The 23,234-nt window shown below is 44.8% G+C and overlaps 1 protein-coding gene across 1 annotated transcript in view; it reads right to left on the bottom strand.

Moving 5' to 3' along the window:
* Positions 1-23,234, bottom strand: part of STK11 (serine/threonine kinase 11) — a 68,145-nt gene that overhangs the window by 19,051 nt on the left and 25,860 nt on the right. The window contains exon 7 of the mRNA XM_088460361.1: positions 1,845-1,902. Coding sequence (XP_088316487.1) covers positions 1,845-1,902 — 58 coding nt within the window. The remainder of the gene's footprint in view (positions 1-1,844; positions 1,903-23,234) is intronic.

Genomic DNA, 23,234 nt, shown 5'->3' with positions numbered 1-23,234 from the left:
TAATTCAATTAGATTAGGGTTGTGGAAATGTTGCCAACAGTCCCGCAACTAACCCCCCCCCACTCATAGCCTGATATCGCCCCAGACTCGTGAATTATTAGTATGCAGCCTTATGGGGCTGCAAACAAAAATCTGTGAGTCTGGCGGTACCACATATAGCCATACTTACTAGAGGACATCACTAAGTCGTGACTAATTGAACTGACCCCATTGAATGCAAGGTAATAGAAGAATTGTGACATTCCACTATAAACTACAGCAAGTGTCAACCGTCTGCCAGTTGTGACCCAACAATGTCTACCAAGATAGACAGCCAAGGCAATTCATAAGGTCAAAACAGAATACACCATGGCATTTTAACCACACATTTAAGTGAATTTATACACTAGCATATCGAATAAACAGGGGGAGGTTGACTAGCTGCCTCCACTCTACAAGATCCCCATAACTCTGCATAAGTAAAGTACATTGGCTGGTGGGCATAGGTTTGTTTGCAGGAGTGTCAGCCGATAAACCGATTCAAACACTTCTCCAATGAATCAGAAGGTTGACTCTTAGGTCCTGCATAAAAATTCTGATGCCCATCCTCCCAATTATATTGAAGAAAGCACACACCAAGCTAAATATAGCTTAGTGTGTACTGGGGCCACAATGATCGGATAATCTCTGCGAGGATCGAAGCATTTATCTGATCTGTATAGTGATCTGCAAAGTGTGTACCCAGTTTAAGGCTGGGTATACACCTGGGCAACTTATCCGCCGACCCAGAGATTCGCAGACCGAGCGTTCGATTGGTAAGCCAATACACACTAATCTGTCGCTCAATGCATCTGCACTGACATCACACCTGGGCAGGTATTTAAATTTGCCCGTCCAGTTGAGATGTCAGTCACTGGCGGGTCTCTGCAGCAAGTATACGGGTAGGTCTGCAAGATATATCGGCATCTGCTGTGCTGCAGGCTGATGCAATATGTCTGAACGACATCATTCACAGACATATTGTCTGTACACACATGCCGATGCACTATGAGATATATGTCATTCGTCTGTTGATTGAAAGAAATATCACATATTGTTTACCCAGCATAACAAGCAAATTGCAAGGTAAGAGTCATTATTTTAAAACAAAAACCTTTAAGCTGATGCTGACCTGGAAAACACTGAAGGAAGGGAGCAGCAAGAACAGAACTGTACCCCACAAATCTAGGAGTACAGAGGCTCTCTGCGGTGAGGTAGGCTTGCACTGTGCAGAGTCCCGTGGGACAAACATTACGCAGGAGGAGGATTATAAGGCAAAGGTATAAAATAAATAACATTAAGAGGAAGTGGAGAAAGGGAAAATAGTATGATATTTATAGCAAGGGAAATGTGGGAGAAAATAGGCTTCAGAAATGAAGTAAAGCAACTTATGAAGTGGTGCGAAAAACCTGACAAAAGTAGTAGAGAGGGAGTGTGTAAGGAAAAAGGGACAGAATGGAGTGCAAGGGAGAGCTTAAACAACAAATAAATACAAATGGTCACATATGAAGCAAGAGCTTAAAACTTGATGTCTCCGTATTAAATATAATTTTCCAAAGCAGGTCTGTTACCAAGCCAAGTGTATTGGAGCATTTCCTCCCACTCCATAATAAAGCGCAAAGAACATCCTACAGCTTGTAGCCCATGACAGATCAAACAGGTCAAAAACTGATATGGCAGAAACATACATAGAATATCTGTTACATCCCAGTAAAACTGCTATAACTACGTGGACCACATCTTTGTTAGAAGTTCACTGTATAATGCATTTTCAGTTACACAGGGGTGAAAGAGTTACCATGATTGATGCAAGAGACTCAACTCACTTGTGTCGACGAATCTGTTGTATTGAAAACCTCTTGGTTGGGTCATATTCCAACATTCCTAGAGAGAAAAAGATGAATTTGAGGAATGTTGCATTAATAAACAGTGACATTAACTAATATAACAAAGAAAAACTACACTGAGCAGAATAGTCAAAAAAAATATAAAACTGATTTTTTTCCCCCCAAAAATGCTCAAATATACCTATCCTGGTATAGTGTCTGGGGAATAAAAAATATTATTAGATTGTCAATGACCTTACACAAGTGCATATATACGATTGTTTGGCCAGATTGCCCTACTACATGACCAAACTGGCACAAAATTGTTAGAATAAAGTGCATTAATCCAAATGTTTAATGAATGGATGGCACATTGTTACTCAAATAGTGTTCATTCTAGCACCCTGCACCTGTCACAATCTATGCAATTCTTCTTTCCTGCCTTTGGTTTCGCTCTCTGCTCTGGTGCTTCTAGCACACTAAGCTGCTGCATCTGGTATGAAAAATAAGGATTGGCCCCAGTTTTAGAATACTTAGTTTAAAACACGACAAGAATACTTTTATATGGATTTGGAAGTAATATCTGGGGGGGAAGGGGGGGGGGGGGGAGAGGGGATAAGCAGACTGTCAATAAGCAAAGAGCATTTATATTTCTTGTTACCCACTTCTAAGTCCCCCTCCAATATCTCTATCTGATCTAGAGTTATATAGTCAATACAAGAATAGGACCACAGTTTCCTTTTTTTTTTTTTTTTTAAATGACAGCCTTTAATCTCTGCAGGGAAGTTACTCCAATAACATAATTATCCAGAGTTGCAAACATAAAAGGCCCATGTAATCCCAGCAACAAGCTGTGGTATATCTATGATTATTAATTCTAAACACAAACAATTGCTCATCAAGTATTGTGCCTTATCTGACAGCCCAAGACAAAACCTACCTACTCATTCTGAACCAATTCAGTTAAAATAGTCTGAATCCATTAGCCAGAACATACATACATACATACATGCCCCCGGCCCACTATACTTACCCTGTTTACGCAGTATTCCTCCTCTCTAAATCCTTAGTTACCTGTTCCTTAGAACATCCCATGCACGGGAGTCGACAAGTGACCAGATAAGTTAAAACACTGTACTCCATTTGCATAGACAGTTGGTCTAAAAGTGCATACACAAACGATTTTTCCAACGATTTGTCGATAACGACGTCGTTATCTTTAAATCGGTCAAAAAAAATAAGCTTATGAGTTATAACGATGAACGATAATTACAAATGCGCACTCTCGTTTGTAGTTATCGTTAATTTCAGACTGTCCAACATGATGATTTTCATTAAGGGAAGGAACATTGGCCCTCATTCAGAGCCGGACGCTCTGAGCAGAGCGCTCGCTCTGAATGAGGGCCATCCTCCATAAAAATGGAGCGTCCTCCTGGACGCTCGTATAGCTGTGGGTCACCATCCACAGCACATACGAGCGTGCAGGATGATGGTCGCGATGGTCTTGACCATCGCCAGTGCGACCAGAAGCCTGTGGTCGGGTTTTTCGACCACAAGCCCAGGAGTGATTTTGGCTCTATCAGAGCCAAAATCACTCCCACTGACATCACTAGTGATGTCAGTGGGGCCGGCTTCTGACGGTAGGCGTTCCCTTGGGAACGCCTCCGTCTTGCAGGCACGCCCACCAAAGGGGGCGTGCTGTCAGTCAACATCGACAGCACGCCCCCTTTCATCAGACACAACGAGCGAAGGAAAGTCCTTCGCTCGTCGCGTCTGGCGCATGCGCACGACGGAGCTCCCTCCGTCGTGCGCATGCGCAGTGCACACCATCGACCCACTTGCGAGCAGACAGCCGCTTGCGAGTGGGTCTGAATGAGGCCCATTATTCGTTCAAAAAATCGTTCACTTTTTCAAGGGAAATTCTGAAAGAAAATCGTTGGTTGCAAAATCGTTACGTGTGTATGCACCTTTGGGGGACGTTATGAAATCCCAGCGTCTTAATAGCCGCCGGGGTGATATACAGACAGAGGCCAGACAGCAGAAGAATCCCGATGGAGCAAGCAAGTCATCTAACCCCCCTTCCCACCCCCAACCCTGAAACTCCCGGGGGGGATCTATTGACCACATCCCGGTCTTAGAATTATGTGGCCTCTATATTGATCCTAACCATATAGGCACTTACACTGGAGGTCAAATCTAGATTAGTGCCTCACTATCTGCACGGCTCAATTTACGCGCCCACATTTCGATGGTAAAAAGTGAGAACACACTTTCTTCAGACCCAGTGACTCCATCCCTGGTAAACTCACAAACAGAGACACAGCCCCAGCTGGCCCCAGGACTTCCATCCATAGTGGAGCCTGTCATTTGGGAAAGACTCGACCCAGAGCACCTTATCTTTCAGCAAAATAATTACAAAGCTCTTCACTATTTTACCTTACATAAGAACCCCCTGGACATATTTCTACACTACTTGGCTTTTTGCAGCAAACCAGTGCCCTCATTAGTAACCTGACTATAGTTATACACGGTGGCACATTGGTTAGCAATGCTGCCTTACAGTACTGGGGACATGGGCTGGAGTCAAACATGTATTTGTATGTGGTTCTGTATGTTCATGATGCATTTTGGTGGATTTTCACCAGTTGCGCCCGCGCACGCACACACACACACAATATATCTTATATATAAAATGTATTAGTCTGTCTGTCTGGTTATGGATTCAGACACCCTTGCACAGATTGGAATGAAACCAACGAGAGCTGGTCGAGTTGGATCCTGGACAGATTTTAGGGGGGGTTAGGGTCCTGGTCGAACTTCCCATTGGTGTACGCTAGGCAGAACTTTGACCTGGGGAGTCTGTTCTGAGCCTTCCACTGGATGGATTTGGACGAAAACTTCAGAGTGGTAACATTGGATCCCAGAAGACATACTAGTGGGTTGAGGTCACATCTGACCTCCCATTGGTGTATGCTGGGCAAAACTTTTGCCCTGGGAGCCTGTTCTTGGCCTTGCCCCAAATGGATTTGGATGAAAACTTCAGAGGGGTGGCAATTGGTCTGGGATGCCTAATGAAGTGGTTGGGGTCCTGGTCGGACCTCACGACGGAGTGTGCTGGGCAGAACTGTGACCCAGGGAGCCTGTTCTGAGCCTTCCACTGGATGATTTTAGACGACATCACATAATAAAAAAACTTACAAACTTGAAGATTTAAACCCGGGCAACGCCGGGTAATTTAGATAATATTATATACATCCCAACAGCTACAAGAGCTGGAAACCCCAAACTTTAAGCATCTTACAAGCAAAAAAAAAAATCTAACTAGAGCAGTCAGATGTTAGCTATCATTTCTCTAATGCATAATCTTATTGGTTGCTATGGGCAACATCTCCACTTGTCTGCTTTAGAGGCTTTAGTAAATCTACCACTAAATGTTTAAAAAAAGCTTTTAGAGAGGAGATATAGGGGTCCATTAAATTTTCTTGCTCTCGCAAGTAAGTGCGGATGTGTGCCGTACTTCAATCTTTTGACTCAATATAACATGCTTTTCTTGCTAGATACTGCTCTCCTATACAGTCTCTAATTTTTGCTAGCCTACACTCTCGCTTCTCTCTCCCACATAGTGTATTCTATCAATATCTGCAAATTCTAATTTTTTCCAATCACTTTTAAAAATCCCGCCTACGACCCCTAGATCTCCTATAGAATCACTGTGCCGTCATTCTCAGTTATTTAAGGGCCTTATTTAGACCATCAATTATTGTTTTCCCAAATTACATTAGAAAGAACATTATCTGGCCTGGGAGAGGGACATGGGTGAGACTCTGGCCCCCGAGGAATTGTCTAAAATTAGAACAGAAATATCAAAAAGCTCCATATCAGTGTGCATAAAGGAAAATTCCTTTACGCTCTTTTATCGCTGGTATCTAGTCCCCACCCGACTCAGTTGTATTTATCCTACCGCCTCTGAGCTGTGCTGGCATTGTTATGGCCGAGGTAGCCTGTTGCACATATGGTGATCCTGCTCCCAAAACCAAAGCTATTGGAAAGATATCCATGACGTAATTAGAGCCATAACAAGTATTCAAATCCCTATTTCTGTACTATACTTTTTACTCTCTTGCTCTCTTACACGTTTCTCAACCAACATAGAAATTAATCAAACATATGCTTGACGAGGCAAAGTGCTAAATTGCCTCATCCTGATGGTTGGTCTCCCCCCCCCCCCCCCCTCTTCTTTAGCGGTTAGGCAGTTAGGCAGGGCCGGTTCTAGACATTGTGGAGCTCAGGGCGAAAGTTCCCTGTTGCGCGCCCGCCCCCCCCCCCCCCCAAAAAAAAATTATAGAGGGCGTTCCTGCGCGTGCACCTTCGGTGCACACACTTCTCCAGAAAGGTGGAGTGTCCTTGCGGAACAGCCCAATTCATCACACTTTGGGGCATGCCCAGCACTTACAGAGGTGGTGGGCTTCCCCCACGCTCTCCCCTCAAGATGAATCATTGCTGTGACACAGTATGTCTTACACAGTAATGCATATTATATATATATATATATATATATATATATATATATATATACACACACACATATATAGAGATACTATTGTACAATATATATATATATATATATATATATATATATATATATATATATATATACACACACACATATATTATAGAGAAATACTATTATACAAATACACATCTATCTATCTATCTATATATTAATATATATATATATATATATATATATATATATATATATATATATAGAGAGAGAGAGAGAGAGATATACATATATCTATATGTATATACTGTATGTACAAGAGAACTGACACTGCCTACATGTATAAATTAGGAAAAGGGGCACTATCAATGTTAATAAAACAAACACTGTCTGTCCTGGATGTCACTTTCACTTACCTAGATAAACATCCGCTGGGGCAGACAGTGGAGGTGCAGAGCAGAGCTGCAGGCTCACAGCTGGCTTGTCCGTGTGCCCAGCGGGCGGCGGCAGCAGCCAGTTCTACATTTCCTGGCCTTCCTGTTCCTCAGTGGATGGATCATATATATAGTAGCAGGAGGCCAGGGATACAGGGAGGAGGGCCGGCGCAGCCGCTGAGCGTCAAGCAAAATGACATCATGACGCGATATAAGCCGGCGCCCGACTGCCGGCCACACTCAAGTGAGTAGTGACGGGGCCTACAGGACATCGGGGTTACCCTTTGGGTGGGGGTAATAATTTATCTTACCATAACTTCACACAAGCCAGCCGGGTGGCCAGCGGAGCAGTGAAGTTATTATTTACTATTAGCCGCAGCAGATGTAATTTGTGCCCCAGAGCAGACGGAGATGGTTAGAGGTCCTGGAGGCAGGGGTGGGCGGTCTGGAGGCGGAGCTGTCAGTGGTGACTGACTGTCTCCGCAGCTCCCCCGTCGGCCATTTTTTTCTATAGCTTCAGACCTCAGTGAGCTGCTGGCTGCTCATGTGCAGAGGGCCAGAGGCTGTAAACGCTGCCCGATCGGAGCACTCCGATCATGGCAGCCAGCGGAACGGAGGGGTGTGCAAAGGGCAGCTGCTGGCCATTAAAAAGAATAAAAGGGACCGCCCTGGTCGCCGCCAATACTTTTATAAAGATTTTTTTTATGGGGACTCGGCAGCGCCCTCTAGGGAGCAGCGTTCCGGGTGACGGCCCTGTTAGCCCGCCCCTAGAACCGTCCCTGCGGTTAGGATAAATGCTATCTGGACCACCCTCTGAATGGAACGCATTACTTCCATATTGCAAGATATTCCTGATCATTTTGTGAGACTGTTAGGACTCCCTGGACTGCTGAATTTTTACTACCACTATCTAGCTTCCTCTTCTTACTGTAGGGTGAATCAGTCAGTGAATGAACATTTTCCGGTTTCATACAGTAATATAAAATTTTAGTGCACACACTCTTAGATTAGATCTACTGACTATGTTTTATTGATGTACTGTACGTCACAGGGGTGTATCTATAATGGGTGTAGGGTGTGTGGTGCACACAGGCCCCTGGGTCCAGGGGAGACCCACACCGCACACCCTGCATATATTTAGTCAAAAATTTTTTCTGCCAAGTCCCGCTTCGGCAGTAGCAGTGCTATTCAAATCACTGGCAAAATGGCGCAGCGGTCATTTCCCCTGCATTTTGCGCATGCGCAGTAGGGAAATCACTGTAGTCTACTGCTCGGCCCAGTGCGCTGATGGCCGCCGGGTAGAGTGGAGGGGGACCCCAGGCAAAGACTGCATAAGGGCTCCCTCCTCTCTTAATACGCTCCTGGTAAGTCATATTATTCATTTACTGGACTTGTCTGCTATTTATTTACTAACAATTTCTTATATAGCACAACATATTCCGTTGTGCTTCACAATTGGAACCATTAATAGAACAAAAGTGGGTAATAACAGACAGACAGAGATAGGAAGGCCCTGCTCGCAAGCTTACAATCTATAAGGGAAATAGGCATTGATACACAAGGATACCTGCTATATATTGCATTTTGGTCCTGCCAGATTGCAGAGTTTCTTGGTGGTCTGTATGTCACACAAGAATGTTGGCCAAAGGTAGGGAAGATGTGAAAGAAAGACTATATGTGAGGTTATGTGTGGACTGTGAAAGGGGATGTAATTGGATATGGAAGCTATGAAGGTTATGTGGGCGGTTCTGGAATCTGATAAGCTTGTCTGAAGAGGTGAGTTTTTACGGAATGCTTGAAGATTTGGAGACTAGAGTAAAGTCTTTATTGTGCAAGGGAGGGCATTCCACAGAGTGGGTGCAGCCCGAAAAAAGTCCTGTAACTGTGAGCAAGAAATGCGTGGCGATGAGAGACGCAGATCTTGTGCTGAGCAGAGGTCGGGTTGGGAGATATTTTGAGAAAAGTGAAGAGATGTATGTTGGTGTGGTTTGGTAGATAGCCTTATGTGTAATTAAAAGTAGTTTGAATTTAATACGGTAGAAAACTGGTAACCAATGGAGGGACGAACAGAGCGGAGCACATAACGAAGAACGATAATTTACCGGTAGGTACCAAAATCCCATTTTCTCTTTCATCCACTAGGGGACACTGGAGGTGCTTACGCTGGGGACGTCCCAAAGTTTTCCCCACGGGCGGGAGCGCTCTGCGGCACCTGCAGAACTAGGCGGCCAAAATGGGATGCCGAAGTAGCAAACGTATCAAAGTTATAAAACTTGACAAACCTGTGAACTGAAGACCAAGTGGCCGCACGGCACAATTGTGACGTGGAGGCTCCTATACCGGCCACCCATGATGCACCCACAGAACGTGTGGAATGAGCCTAATGGATGAAGGAGGCCGACAGTCGACACTAACATAAGCCTGATGAATAGTCAGCCGAATTCAATGTGCCAAAGTCTGGTTAGACGATGGCCAAAACTTCCGAACAGCATCATAGAGGACAAAAAGCGACTCAGACTTACGGATGGACGCTGTTCTGGCAACATAGATGCGGAGAGCCCTAACCACATCCAAGGTAGAAGAAACAACAGAGTCCTCCACCAACAACGGTACCACAATAGGCTAATTGATATGAAAAGCCGACACAACCTTGGCAAGGAAAGCGGCTGCCGTCCGGCTTATAAGACAGAGCACCCACTTCTGAAACTCTACGAGCCGAAGCGAGAGCCAGGAAGAGAACAGTCTTCCAAGACAGGTACTTAAGATCAACCTCCTCCAAAAGGTTCAAACATGGGCAACTGAAGAAACAGAAGCACTAAGTTTAGATCCCAGGAAGATATTGGAGGTAGAAAAGTGGGCTGCACGCGCAAGACCCCTTGAAGAAACGTCTGCACCTCAGGAATGAGGGCCAATTTTCAATTTCCCTTGAAAGAAAATGGAAAAGGCAGAGACCTGCACCCTTAAGGTTCCCAGACGAAGGCCTGAATCCAGACCTGTCTGAAGGAAAAGCAGAAACCGGGTGAGATATGAGCACGCCAGATGCGATAATGCGCACCCGAAACTGGCGAAAGAGCCACCCCGGTAAACGCAGTTGCGCTAGGTTGGGGTGTATGAAAGGGCCCTGCTGTAGAAGATCCGGGTGCAGAGGAAGGCACCACGGATCGTCTGACAATAGGGATCGAAGGTCCCAGAACCAACTTCTCAAAAGGCCAGTTCGGAGCCACGAGAATTACAGAGGCTGTCGCTTGTCTTATCCTTTTTTAGAAGGCAAGGAAGAAGCGGAATCGGAGGAAAGAAGGTAAACAAAGTCGTAGATCCACTGACTTGTCAGAGCGTCTACTGCTTCCGCCTGCGGATCTCGAGTTCTTGACACGTATACTGGTAGCTGACAATTCAGTCGTGACACCATGAGGTCCACCTGAGGACATCCCCATCGACGTATCAGCATGTTGAACACGTCTGGATGAAGCTTCCATTCCCCGGAATGGATATCCTGTCAACTTAGGTAATCTGCTTCCCAGTTGTCCACACCCGGGATGAATACCGCCGACAGTATTACTGAATGGTTCTCGGCCCACCGGAGGATCAGAGTTACTTCTCGCATAGCCATGCGACTCAGAGTTTCTCCTTGGTGGTTGATGTAAGCGACGGCCGTCGCGTTGTCGGACTGAATTCTTATCGGATGAGCCTTTAGAAACTCGGTTGCCTCTATCATAGCATTGTAAAGCGCTCTGAGTTCCAATGCATTTATGGGCCATCTCTGTTCTAGAGGGGACCCTCTAAAATTGGTAATCGAGGACTACTGCTCCCCATCCTCGGAGGCTGGCATCAGTTGTTACAATGATCCAGTCACACACTCCGAATCTCCGGCCCGCTAAAAGATTTGTGGAATACGTCCACCAGAGAATGGCCATTCTGATAATCGGGCTCAGACGGATCTGTTGATGTAGAAGCAGATGAGACCCTGCCCCTGTGCCAACAGGTCCAGCTGAAAAACCTTGGAGTGAAATCGGCCGAACTGTAGTGCCTCGAAAGCAGCTACCCTCTTTCCTAAGAGACGCAAACAAAGAAGCATTAACACCTTCTTTGGACTGAGGACTAGCTGAACTAACAACCGGATATCCCTGGCCTTGGCTGTTGGAAGAAAAATCCTCTGTGATTCCATATCCACTATCATGCCCAGAAATAGAAGCTTCTGGGACGGATTGAGATTTGACTTCTTGAAGTTGATTATCCAACCGTGTTGGGTTAGAGTGTAATAGGTCAGTAAGGCATGATCTGATAGAAGAGATACCGATGGAGCCTTGAGCAACAGATCGTCCAAATAAGGGATTATGTTCACTCATGATGACCGAAGGAGAGCGATCATGACTGACATGATATTGGTGAATATGCGGGGAGCCAAGGATAACCCGCACGGCAATGCCCAAAACTGGTAATGATCTTTCAATATGGCAAAACGCAGAAAAGCTTGGTGTGGTTCCCAATGGGAACATGGAGATAAGCCTCCTTGATATCCAGGGATAATAACCCCCCCCCTGGTTCCAAGCTCGCAATGACGGACTGCAGATGTTCTATTTTGAAATGATACATCTTCAGAGACAGATTTTAAGGACCTGAGGTTTAAGATGGGTCTGACCGCACCATTCGGTTTGGGCACTACAAACAGGTTTGAGTAAAACCCCATACCTCGCTGATGCTCCGGAACCAGAACTAGCACAGATGAAACTACTAGAGACCTGATAGCCTCCTGTAGAACTTGAATTTCTTGCAAGCGTGCTCCCACCGCAGGAAACCCCAGGTCGGACGGAAGACCGTCAAGCCACCCTTTTTTCAGCTGGTTTAGGCTATGGTCTACGTGCAACCGTGTGTAGACGACCTCTACCTCTGCAGCCTCTCGGTTGCGTGGAAGCACCTCTGGCTCTACCACTAAAGGAATGAGGCGCTCGAAAGGAATGAAACGAAGGTCCAGTATAAGGTCTTCTGGAAGAGAGAAGAGGACTTACCCCCCCGTGGCCTAGGATATCCACTTGTCCAATTCCGGTCCAAAAAGCATATCACCCGTGAATGGTAAATCCTCAACCGCACGCTTGGACTCTGCATCTGCCTGCCATGCGCGCAACCACAGAGCTCTGCGTTCAGAAATAGCAGATGCAGGCACTAATCTGACTGATATCATTAGAAACTTCTCCTTAAGTAAACTGCAGACTCACAGACGTGTTCTGCTAGTAGACTTAATTCTGCTCTGGGATTACCAGAGTGTAATCAACTGGTCAACCCAGCAAACAACAGCCTTGTTAACCCAGGCAGTAACAAGGGTAGGTCAAAGCTGAGCTCCTGCTGCAGTATATATAGATCATAGTGTTGTCTCAAACTTACGATCCGAAGGGTCCTTTAAAACAGTAGCTCCCGGGACCGGAACTGCTGTTTTCTTAGAGAGACTGAAATCAGACGCATCTACAGGAGGAGGTGTTTCCTAGTTCTCCATCATGGGTGATGGAAAAGGGTAGCTAGGGGGAAACCTGCGTGGAATTTGGAAGCGCTTATCCGGCTGTTTCCAGGCCACTGATAACTGTTATTGAAGTTGTTGTGAGAACGGAAGAAAAAAAAAAAAAACGCTGAACTCTTAGGTTGTTCGTGAAATAGTTCCCACTCCTGGGATGCAGTAACTATCTCCTCAGGCAAATTAAGGACCTTTCTGACTGCCAAGATTAGAGATTCCACCCCGGGGGAGGCAGACTCTAACTCCTGAGGGGTTTCTTGTCAAACTTCCTCCAAATCACCCTCTACGGTATCCTCTGTAGCGAGGAATTGTTCGTCCGACTCTTCTGACTGGAGAACAGTCATTAGAGTACGCTCTTGTGACTTTTTTTTTTGGGTAGGAAGTGGAGGGTGCAGGCACCGTTTTACTCTGAACCAGGGTGTGTCCTGCCCATGGCGGAGCAGAAGAGCTAGTAATTGCCATCTGTGAACCCGTTGTTATACAAGCATCACATAACGTGTACCCAGTGGCATGTGGCTTAGTCTGTTTGTTGTTACACTTGGAACAGAGAAACAGCTTTTGAGAGGCCTTTGTTCTGTTGGACCTGGTACACACAGTCACCCAGAGAAACACAGCATAAAACAGAAAAGACACAGACAAGATAACAAAAAGGCTGTGGGACACAGAGGAGGAGAAACCCCCCGCCCACAGATCAGATTCCCCTGCACTTACACCCCAGTTACTTACAGCCTTTCTACCAGGGATGTAATCAGGAGATGTACTTGTGCAGCACAGGAATGGCAGCAGAGGAATCCATCCTTCTGTGTCTTACACTGCAATCTCCTGTATAGCGATGCAGTATGAGCTGCTGTTATACAGCCGCTTGCCGCATAGAGAGAGACCCGCGCTGCCTTTAAGCTCCGCCCCCTTCACAAGATGGCTTCAGTGGCCATTACCCTCCCCCCCCGTGCGCCTCACACCGCGTGTACAACGGGGAGATTTAGAGCAGGTGGCCGCGCTTGTAGCGCACTTAACCTGCTGCCCCGCGCCACTGTAACAGCGGGGAGAGGGATTGAGGGAGCCGCACTGAGCAGTGCTCTGCATAAGCTGCCCCGCGCCACTGTAACAGCGGGGAGAGGGAGACCTGGTGCCACGCTAAGGAGACCAGGGGAGCTGCGCGTAGCGCTCTGCATAAGCTGCCCAGCACACTAAGTTTGTACAACGCTGGGCAGCGGCGGGGCTGGGAGCCGGGGGATGCGCAGGTGTTACTGCGTGGTACCCCATAGAAGTCTCTCTGCAGTCAGCACTTCTCTTCTTCTTTCTTGTTGAGAATGTGCTGTGGCGGTAAGGAGCTGTCAGTGCTTTTAGTATAAGCACTGTGCACTCCTTCCTGCCTTCTATAAAGGACAGGGCGCCGGGTACCCGGACCCCACCTTTAGAGAGGTGGCGAAGGCTACCTAAATGTGTCAAAAAGATGCTATAAAATAAAATAACCTAAATAAATAAAATAGATGTGTTGCTGGAGCACACGGATTGTGACCAGCTCCTAGTACGCACATTTTCTAAACTGAGGGCTGATGGGGCATAGAGGGGGAGGAGCTTCACACTTCTAAATTATTTAAAGTGCCGGCTGCAGTTATCCACGCCTCTATACCCCAGCGTAAGCACCTCCAGTGTCCCCTAGTGGATGAAAGAGAAATAGTCAATGCGGGAAATGAGTGCATGAATTAGAGTTTTTGCAGTGTCTTGTCTAAGATATGGTTGAATTTTGGATATGTTTTTTAAATGTATGTAACATGATTTTGAGAAAGATTGACTGTGGGGGAACAAAGGACAATTGAGAGTCAAGGATGACACGTAGCCAGCAAGCTTGTGCATTCGAATGGTCATTTCAACACCTCTGTTTTTTGGTTGTAAAATTCTAATTACAGGTTGAGTCTCCCATATCCAAATACGGAATATTTTTAGCATGACCAAGATAGTGAAACCTTTGATTTTTGATGGATCAATGTACACAAACTGTTTAAAGCACAAAATTATTAAACAAAGTATAAAATGACCTATAGGCTGTGTGTATAAGGTGTATGACATATAAATTAATTTCATGTATCTACTCAATCTTTGTTTGAGCCACAAAATTATTGAAAATATTGTATAAAATTACCTTCAGGCTGTGTGTATAAGGTGTATATGAATCATAAATGCATTCTGTGTTTAGATTTGGGCCCTATTCCTAAGACATTTCGATATGGTATGCAATTATTCCAAAATACGGAATATTCCGATATCCAAAATACCCCTGGTCCCAAGCATTTTGGATATGGGAGACTCAACCTGTATTCCTTCATTTCTTTTACTACTTGTCTGGCATAGTTGTATTTTTCCTACCACACCATGCTGTGCATTATCTGATCTGGTCACAATAATTCGACCAGTCAGATAAATAGTGTGGGCGACTGCAGGAAGAGAATCTTCTCGCAGCTGCTGCCTGCCTGCACCCTCCCTCAGTGTCTGATCGGTCAGCACAGCAGGACACCCCAAACCGAGTGGCTGCAGAGATTAGCAGCCACTGGTAAAATAAAATTAACCTCCCCCCTCCCCTCTAAAGTGTACATAGTGCCTGGAGCCGCTGGAAAGGAACTTTTTTTTTTTTTTTTAATGAAATCATTTTGGATACATTGAAATACATGTTCTTAACTCATTTAAAAAAAAAAACCACAACAATCTGAGCAGTTTTTAGAATTTTTTTTTCCAGTTAAGTGGTTAATCCAAAAATACATTTTAAAAGTATACTATTATGTTGCATCTTCTACATCCCCTTAAATATGGGAATTCACTTAAACCATTCATTCACTGGACAATTCACCCTACTACCTTTTTTCTTCTGAACACCAGTTGGCCTCCCCCCCCCCCCCCCCACCCTTTTCAATTATTGTTGCTTGTGGTCTTCATTTGAGTGAGCTGAGCAAACAGTAAATTCACACACAACAGAGAAATAGGGAGGGTGAACCAGATCAGAGAGGTTCTAAATCTGCCTAGCATCATGAATAAATCATCATAAATGACACCACAAACTCCTCCCCTACTTGTGGATAAAACCACAAGTAAACATTCTCAATCTTAAAGGGCAAACAACTCCAACACATTAAAGAGGCAATACACAGAGAAATACCTAATGGTTTAATCTCCTTCATGTATTATTTCAATTCAAAACCTTCAGTCCTACTAGACTATATGTCATCGGATCTGTCTGGCACGACATATTGGGCACATCGTCCAGTGTGTGCCCTCAACGTCAATGATGCTGCACTCTCCCGCACTTCATCAGCGACATCGACCGTTGGCCCTGCATGCAGGTCCAATGGGCGACACGATAAGCGAGGGCCATGCTGCCAAATGCAGCATGGCCGTCGCTGCCGGCATCGCCAAGTGTGTAGGCACTTGCCAATGCATACAACCTGCCGGGTGGTGTCACTTACAAGGTCGGTACACATAGACATCGCATAGTGTGCACCGGCCTTTAGTCTGGCACTGTTTTGATGAGATAAAATCCTAGTAACTATGAACAGTTAATGTTAGAAAGCATTAAAACATAGTTGATCAAGGTTTCTAAGACACAGCAATGTTTCACAGTATTAATATAAATATGCCGGATTCCATTTTAATTCTTCATTAAAAAACACAAATGAAAAAAAATAAAAGTAAAAAAAAATATATAGATATATATATTAATTTTTTTATAAAACTGTTATTTTTCCCCCCAACCCTGATGGTTAGTATTTGATTGTAAATAAAAGTTTATACATTTTTATATCATATCTGTTTTGACAACATTCGATTCCGGACACTGTTTACTCGGTTTATGTCATAAGATTATTTAAAACAAAAAGGATTTAAAAAAAATAAATCAATCTAGTGGAAAAATGAGAGTTCTGGTAAGAACTTACCTTTGTTAAACTTTCTTTGAAGTCCATAGGGTCCACAGGGAGACCTTGGGGTGTAGGTGGTGAATCTGGAATCCGGGCACCACGCAGTTAAAAGCTTTCAGCTCCCAGGATGCACCGGTCCACTCTCCCTATACCCCGCCCCCAAACCAGAGGCACCTCAGTTCGTAATAAGCCAAAGGCCGGAGGAGGATAAGAGCGAAGGAAGACTGGTACACATAAGAATCATTCTCTCACAAAGAAGGAGAGGGGAAATCGGTGACCAGAAACATAGCCCATATGAATCCAGGTGAGTCAGGGCGGGTGCCCTGTGGACCCTATGGATTTCGAAGAAAGAAAGTTAACAAAAGGCAAGTTCTTACCATAACGCTCATTTTCTTCTTCTTCAGGGTCCATAGGCTCCACAGACCGAGTAGAATGAGCAGTAACAGTAGCTGGGACAGGAGGGCCTGCCTGAGTGTAAGCCTGCGAGATAGTCTGCGAAGCCATCTAGTCAATGTTTGTTTGTTGGGTGGCCATTCCTTCTTGTGATATCCATATAGCACAGTCCTTAGTTCCTTCTTGTGAAATCCATATAGCACAGTCCTTAGTTCCTGTGGTAACACTGGTGGAACACAAGCAGTATCGCTGTGGAACGCAGGCTTGCGGTTCCTATAGTTACGGGCGCGGTGAACCCGGAAGCGCGACGTTGATGCCTGGAGTCCGGCGGTGAGCAGGTGCTCGCGGTTGGGTGAGCGGTATAAGTTTGGGGTAAGTGTTCTTTGTTTGTTGTATGTGTGATGTGTATGGTCCTGAGGATAGGGCTGCTGCCCCGAAAACGTTTAACTCAATATACACAATTGATTAGTTCTGTTGCTGTCTGAGTGCTTTTATTTTGCCTATATTTACACACACACACACACACATATATATATGTATGTGTTTATATATAAATAAAAAGCGAGAAAGTGTGTCTGTCTATTATGCATGGCCAGAGTTTTGTACCTAGCTCCACCAAATTAGGAATGGTGGTGTAGTTTGGCCAGGATTAGGTCTTTGCCTAGTTTTCGACTTCACACACTATCACACGACCACATAAAACTGGGACACTCTAAATTACACAGGTTCTGAGGCTGAGGGGCTGGCTTCATACCGAAACTGTCACAGTGCCTGGCAGGCTCATGAGCAGCTCAGCACTCAATACATTCAGATTGTGGCAGACAGCCTAAATCAATCCACAATCTTTGATCCTGGCAAAATTTAGCATACGGAAATTAGGAACAGCAGGGAAGATTGATTGCAGCCACACAGTGCCACTGCGGGAGGGCTCTCGTCTGTCTGGAACTGGGACTCCAGTCCTGGCATTTTCCTCCTGATAGCAGCCCTGCTCGACATGTAGGGGTATTCAATATGGAGCGAAGACGCCGTTTCTGCAAGGTCATTTTCACCGCCTTTACTTTTACATCGTATTCAATTTGAACACTTTTCGCCGGTGCGAAAAGTATATTGCATTCGACCTTGCGAAAAAGTATCACCAAGGAATGGGTGGCGAAAAAAAGTGCAGAATTGGGGTTTTGGGGTGCAACATTTCGGAAACCACCCTGCAACCTTCAGAAAGTCCCAAAGGTAAACTGTGTCAAATTTTTTTGAAAAAATACCTCAGAAGATCCCCAAAAAAAGCACTTTCATTTTGGGGGTGAAAAAAAAAAATTGGGGGGTACAAAGTTAAAAACTAGCGAACTATATGCTCACCCCCATTTTCAAGTACCCCAAATTTGCAGGGACCACTTATTTTCAGCAAAAAAACTTCTAAATACTATTCTTCACCACCTTCCCAAAACCCCAAAATAGCAGCTATTGAGCCCGTTTAAAGACCCCAAAAACCTTCAGCAGGGCTAATCGGGGATATCCACAGTGATCCCCCATGTCAGAGCATCTTTTTGGGGGTGTTAGCGAAAACTTCGCTTTGGGAAAATTACCCTGATTTCACATTCGCCGGGTGCCGTTTTCGACGATTTCATATTGAATACAGGTATAATCGGGGGCGTGCCTGATAATTTTTCGCCGGCAAAAACTCCGATGTGCGGCGAAAAATTAGACCCGCATATTGACGGCGAAGTTTCATAATGAATACCCCCTCATGGTCTTCATTGTTGGACTGCAGAATGATTTCAGGGAGTGATTCAGCTGCTGACGCAGTTATAGGGATTCCGCAGATTCCCGATCCTGACCCATACTGTGAATGTGCAGTACAAGTCGGTGATCCCGCTCGCAGTCCGGCAGCAGAATTGCAGTGATTGACAGTCTGTTGCCATTTTTTGGGCGAGGTGGGGGCGGCTCCCAAACGAATGCATGTAGCTACCGTTGCCTAACAACCTTACTCCTTTATAACCTTAACCCCAATTCCTCTACCCTAAGACAAACTCACTAACCCTATAACTAATACTAATACCCAAACCCTAACCTTATAATGACCTTAAACCGTCGACCCTAACCAAGCTTCTAAACTAATCTCCTAACCCCAATACCACAACCCCTAACACTAATACTCTAACACTAATCCTTAACCCTAATGCGAAAACAGCCTTAACCTTAATAATCTAAACCAAAAGGGGCAGACTAGATGTGCCAAATGGTTCTTATCTGCAGTCAAATTCTATGTTTCTATGAGTGGAGAAGCCAGGATCTTAAAGAAGATTTCCTGGCCTGTTGAACACTAACCCGGCCAAAGGGATTGCAGATGATACGATGCTGCGTCCTTGGGCACAGTTCGGATCAGTAATGCATGCAGGAGAAATGACGCCTCCTGCTGCATTACCATATTACAGCTATCGCAGTTGCTAACATGTTAGATAGCATATCCGTCCACAGGTGAATCACCCCCTCTGTTCTGCAGTGATCTCTGACACGCAAGTGATTTTGGAAGCTATACGGATTTCTATTCTGCAAGTCAGTCTGCTCCTGATATACCATAGAAAGATAGATTTATTTGATAACCTTAGCCATAATACCTCTTTTACAGACCTAGAAGAATCAAGGGGGTAATATGTCCTGTACACTACCAATTCCAAGATACGTCTCTCACACCTTGTGTCAAGGAGTCTGGTAGCATGTATGTTCAGAAGTAGTTGGCAGTATTTGAAAAACCAAATTTCAGTAGGAAAATTGACCACTTATCAAATGACAATGTGGCAGCATCTCCCTATGGTGGTGGGGTACAAAACTCGGTTCTGCAAGGGCAGCGTTACAGTTACCAAAATAATAACACTGGCTGTATGTTTTTGACCACATCATCTTGAAAGCTGTTCACCACATTTTTTATTCATTTTCACAATGTAGTGCTAAATATTGCAGACTTAAATATTGGTGCTTTATAAATACTAGTTAATAAATTATAGACAACTCAATTTAATAGCTAAAAATAAAAAATAAAATTTCACCTGCAGCTCATATACCAGAAAGGTGCAGAATTATATTTATAAAGAAAAGATTCAAATCAGGTTATTAAATGAAACCCATTAACATTCCACAAGTGTACAGGTTTCTCTGTCAGACTCCAGCCACTGCGATCCTAGGCTCTCCTCATTCCTATCTAAGACGCCCACACAAAGACACGCAACTCTGCACCACCGAATGGAGGGTTTACATTAATAACCACTGTGGAGCTTGCTATGAATGAAAAGACGTCAGAACTGCTCCTGGACAGACTGAGGTGGGGGCGTTTGAGCGCATATATTAATAACACTCAGGTAACCCATGTCATGATGAGGCAGCACCACACACTGTGCAGCAGAGGTATTGCAAAAGACCCCATACATGCTTTATAAATAGGCCTAATATATATACTGTAGTGCTCATATACACTGTAACCCCCCACTTACAAATAAAATCTAGTAATGGTAAACTAAACCTGATTCATTACAGATCGCAATTGTTGCGTACTTCTCATGCATCACTGTGCATCTGCGCGAACCGCCCACTGCGACCGGGACTTCAGTGACTACGCAGACCCATCGCAGAGTGATTGACAGGAAGTGCCGTTTGTGGGTCGTGACGGGCGTGGGGGAAGTAGGAGAAATGCAGGCGTGCCAGTGCGTTTGAACGCCGTTGCATAGATAATCCACTGCAATGTTGTAAGCAGCTTGAGGACTCAAAGCGTGCGATGAAGTTAGCAATTCCTGAGTAAAGTCAGACCTTGTGCAAGTGTGCGTGAGGCTGCGATGGTACTCGATTGTACCAAAGGTTTTGCAGTGTTCTATACATTACAGATGTGTGTAAGGTAAAGAGGGCGTCCTTATGTTATGCTGCGAAACATAGCGATCGCAATGGATTAGCATACTTTCGCAGTAGAACTGCGCATTGCTACTACATTCGCAGTTGCGATCCGTATTGAACCAGGCCCTAAGCTCCTTGTTCTTAAATATTCCCTATCTGCACAATTCAACAAAACAGACTATTATTCTTTTGTGCCAATTGAAGATTTTTTTTTTACTATATTCATTTAGTGTTCACTGTAGCTCCGGTGGCAGGCAGGGCGCCGGAGCTAGAGAAGGCACTTCCACGCGCACCCGAAAAGGGCGCATGTTTATAAGACACGTTACCCTTTTCGTCACTCTTGGGGGCATGCCCGGCACTTACGGACACGCCGTGCAGTCCCCATGCGCTGCTGACAAGGAGAATAGATGCACCCGGCGTCTATTCACCGGGTCACCGCCCATTTCCCCACCAGCGGCACACTGAGACCTGAGGGCGAAGACGGCACCCGCAGGCTGTGAGGGTAGGGAGCTTTTTGACCTCCTGAAGGAGGGCGCTTTTTGCCCTCCAGAAGGAGGGCAGGACGCCACGCCCCGCTAAAACAGCCTAGAGGGAATACTACTCATTGGCCTACTTAGATCATTTTATATATGAGCAATGTGAGAATGTAAGCTCTCACGAGCAGGGCCCTCGTCCCTCATGTGCTTCTCCTATCCCTACTTATAGTTTAACTCCTAACTCCCTAATTGACACCTAACATTTGCTTGCTGAGACCCTGCTGCTTGATATGCAGCTAAGCTATGGTTATAAACCATATCCTTGTCCTGCATTGTTTTGTATTGCTATTAACTGTTTTTCTTGTGTGCTCATTTATGTACTGTGTATGGCGCTGCGGAACCTGTGTGGCACCATATAAATAAAGGATAATAATAATAACAACCACCAGAATATTTTGTAATACTTGTACCACGGACCAATTCCTGTTCTTTTAAAACCTGTTTGTACACTCCCTACCATCCACTGCCTTCACCAATTCTTCAGTCCTCAGAATTATCAGCCCTTTCCATTCACTACAGACTTGTAGAAGAGCAAAAACAACAAAAAATATTAATTCTGCATAATTACACTGAGCAGTAACTACTGATTTACAGCAGTAAGGTTCTTTGCCAAGAATAGCTTGTTAACGCTATCACTCAACAACAGCACCCTGCTCCTCATCTCAGTTTTTCTTTTCGATCAAGTCTCCCCAATTTTATTCTTCAGTCCGTCCTATGCACACATGATATTTATTATATTCTACACTAGGCTTGGCCAACCTGTGACTCGCCAGCTCTTGTGATACAAGTCCCAGGATAACCTCCACTGATCAGCTAATAAAGCATGCTGTGACTTGTAGTTTCACAACAGTTAGAGAACCGCAGGTTGGCCAAGCCTGCTGTACACCATCCTGCCAACATGCCAACCCATACCATTAGCACTGTTTATTCAATCAATATACCACAGACCTTGTTTTCCTTTTAGCTACAACTTTACTATTGTGGTGGAAACATCAACAATTCCCAATGAAGGAACTTAAAACTCTGCAGAGTGGACCTTCTCCGCTGCTGTCCATGTCCAGTTGGTTCTGGTGACTACAGATAGGCTTACGTTGTATTTACTCCAGATAGTTTTAGGTCTTATTTTTTTGTGAGCAATTATTATTGCATTACACTCTTGACAGCTGCACATTCATACGGCAAATATCCATTTCCACCACATCCCAAACATGCTCTATTGGATTGAGATGTGATGACTCATGAAGCCACTAGAGTACACACAACTCTGGTTCCTAGTACCAGCTAGAGATGACGAGTGCTTTATGACAACACATTATCCTGCTAGAAGAAGACAATATAAGAGGGTTATGACTGTGGTGACAAAGTTGTGCACATGGTCAGCAACAATACACATATATGATGTGGCATTTAATATATTCTCAATAGGGTGTGTGCTAATCAATCCAGGCCCGCACCATTACACTACCACCACCAGCCTGAACCACTGACATATGGCAGAATTGAACATGGATTCATGACCATTTCATCTGCATGCATAAAGAAATCAAGAATGGTCAGACCAACCAACATTTTTTCAATCTTTTTGGTTAGTTTGTGCCCACTGTAGCACTTGACAAACCTGAGATAAAGGATATAATCTATTTATATGGCGCCACAAAGGTTCTGCTGCGCCTTACACAGTACATAAATGAGCACACAAGAAAAACAGTTAATAGTAATACAAAACAATGCAGGATAAGGACATGGTTATAAACATAGCTGCATAGCACAAGCAGCAGGGTGTCAGCAACCCCCCCCCCCCCTCTATACCCCCCCTGCCACGTATGCTTGCCTGATAGTGACGCAAATCCATCTAGAAATGGTCTGTTTGGAGGCCGGCCAACCTGGACGGGTCACATCAAACCGAATAAACAAGGCATCGGATTTACGGAGGGAGGCAGTCCTGTCAACGTAAATCCGGAGTGCTCTGACTACATCCAAGGATTTTGAATTGGAAGAGTCATCCTTAAACACCGGAACCACTATAGGCTGGTTTATATGAAAAGCTGTCACCACTTTGGGGAGAAAAGCCCTTTGAGCACGCAGCTCCGCCCTATCTTCATGGAAAATAAGGTAAGGAGGGCGGCAGGATAAAGAACTAAGTTCTGACACACGCCTTGCCGAAGCGAGTGCCAACAGCAGAACCACCTTCCAGGTTAAGTACTTTATCTCCACTCTCTGTAAAGGTTCAAAAGTA

This window comes from Taudactylus pleione, unplaced genomic scaffold (assembly GCF_031769625.1).
Source record: "Taudactylus pleione unplaced genomic scaffold, aTauple2 ptg000044l, whole genome shotgun sequence".
NCBI classification, from domain to species: domain Eukaryota; kingdom Metazoa; phylum Chordata; class Amphibia; order Anura; family Myobatrachidae; genus Taudactylus; species Taudactylus pleione.
The sequence above is the reverse complement of the archived record's forward strand: the minus strand, read 5'-3'. Positions and strand labels throughout refer to the sequence as shown.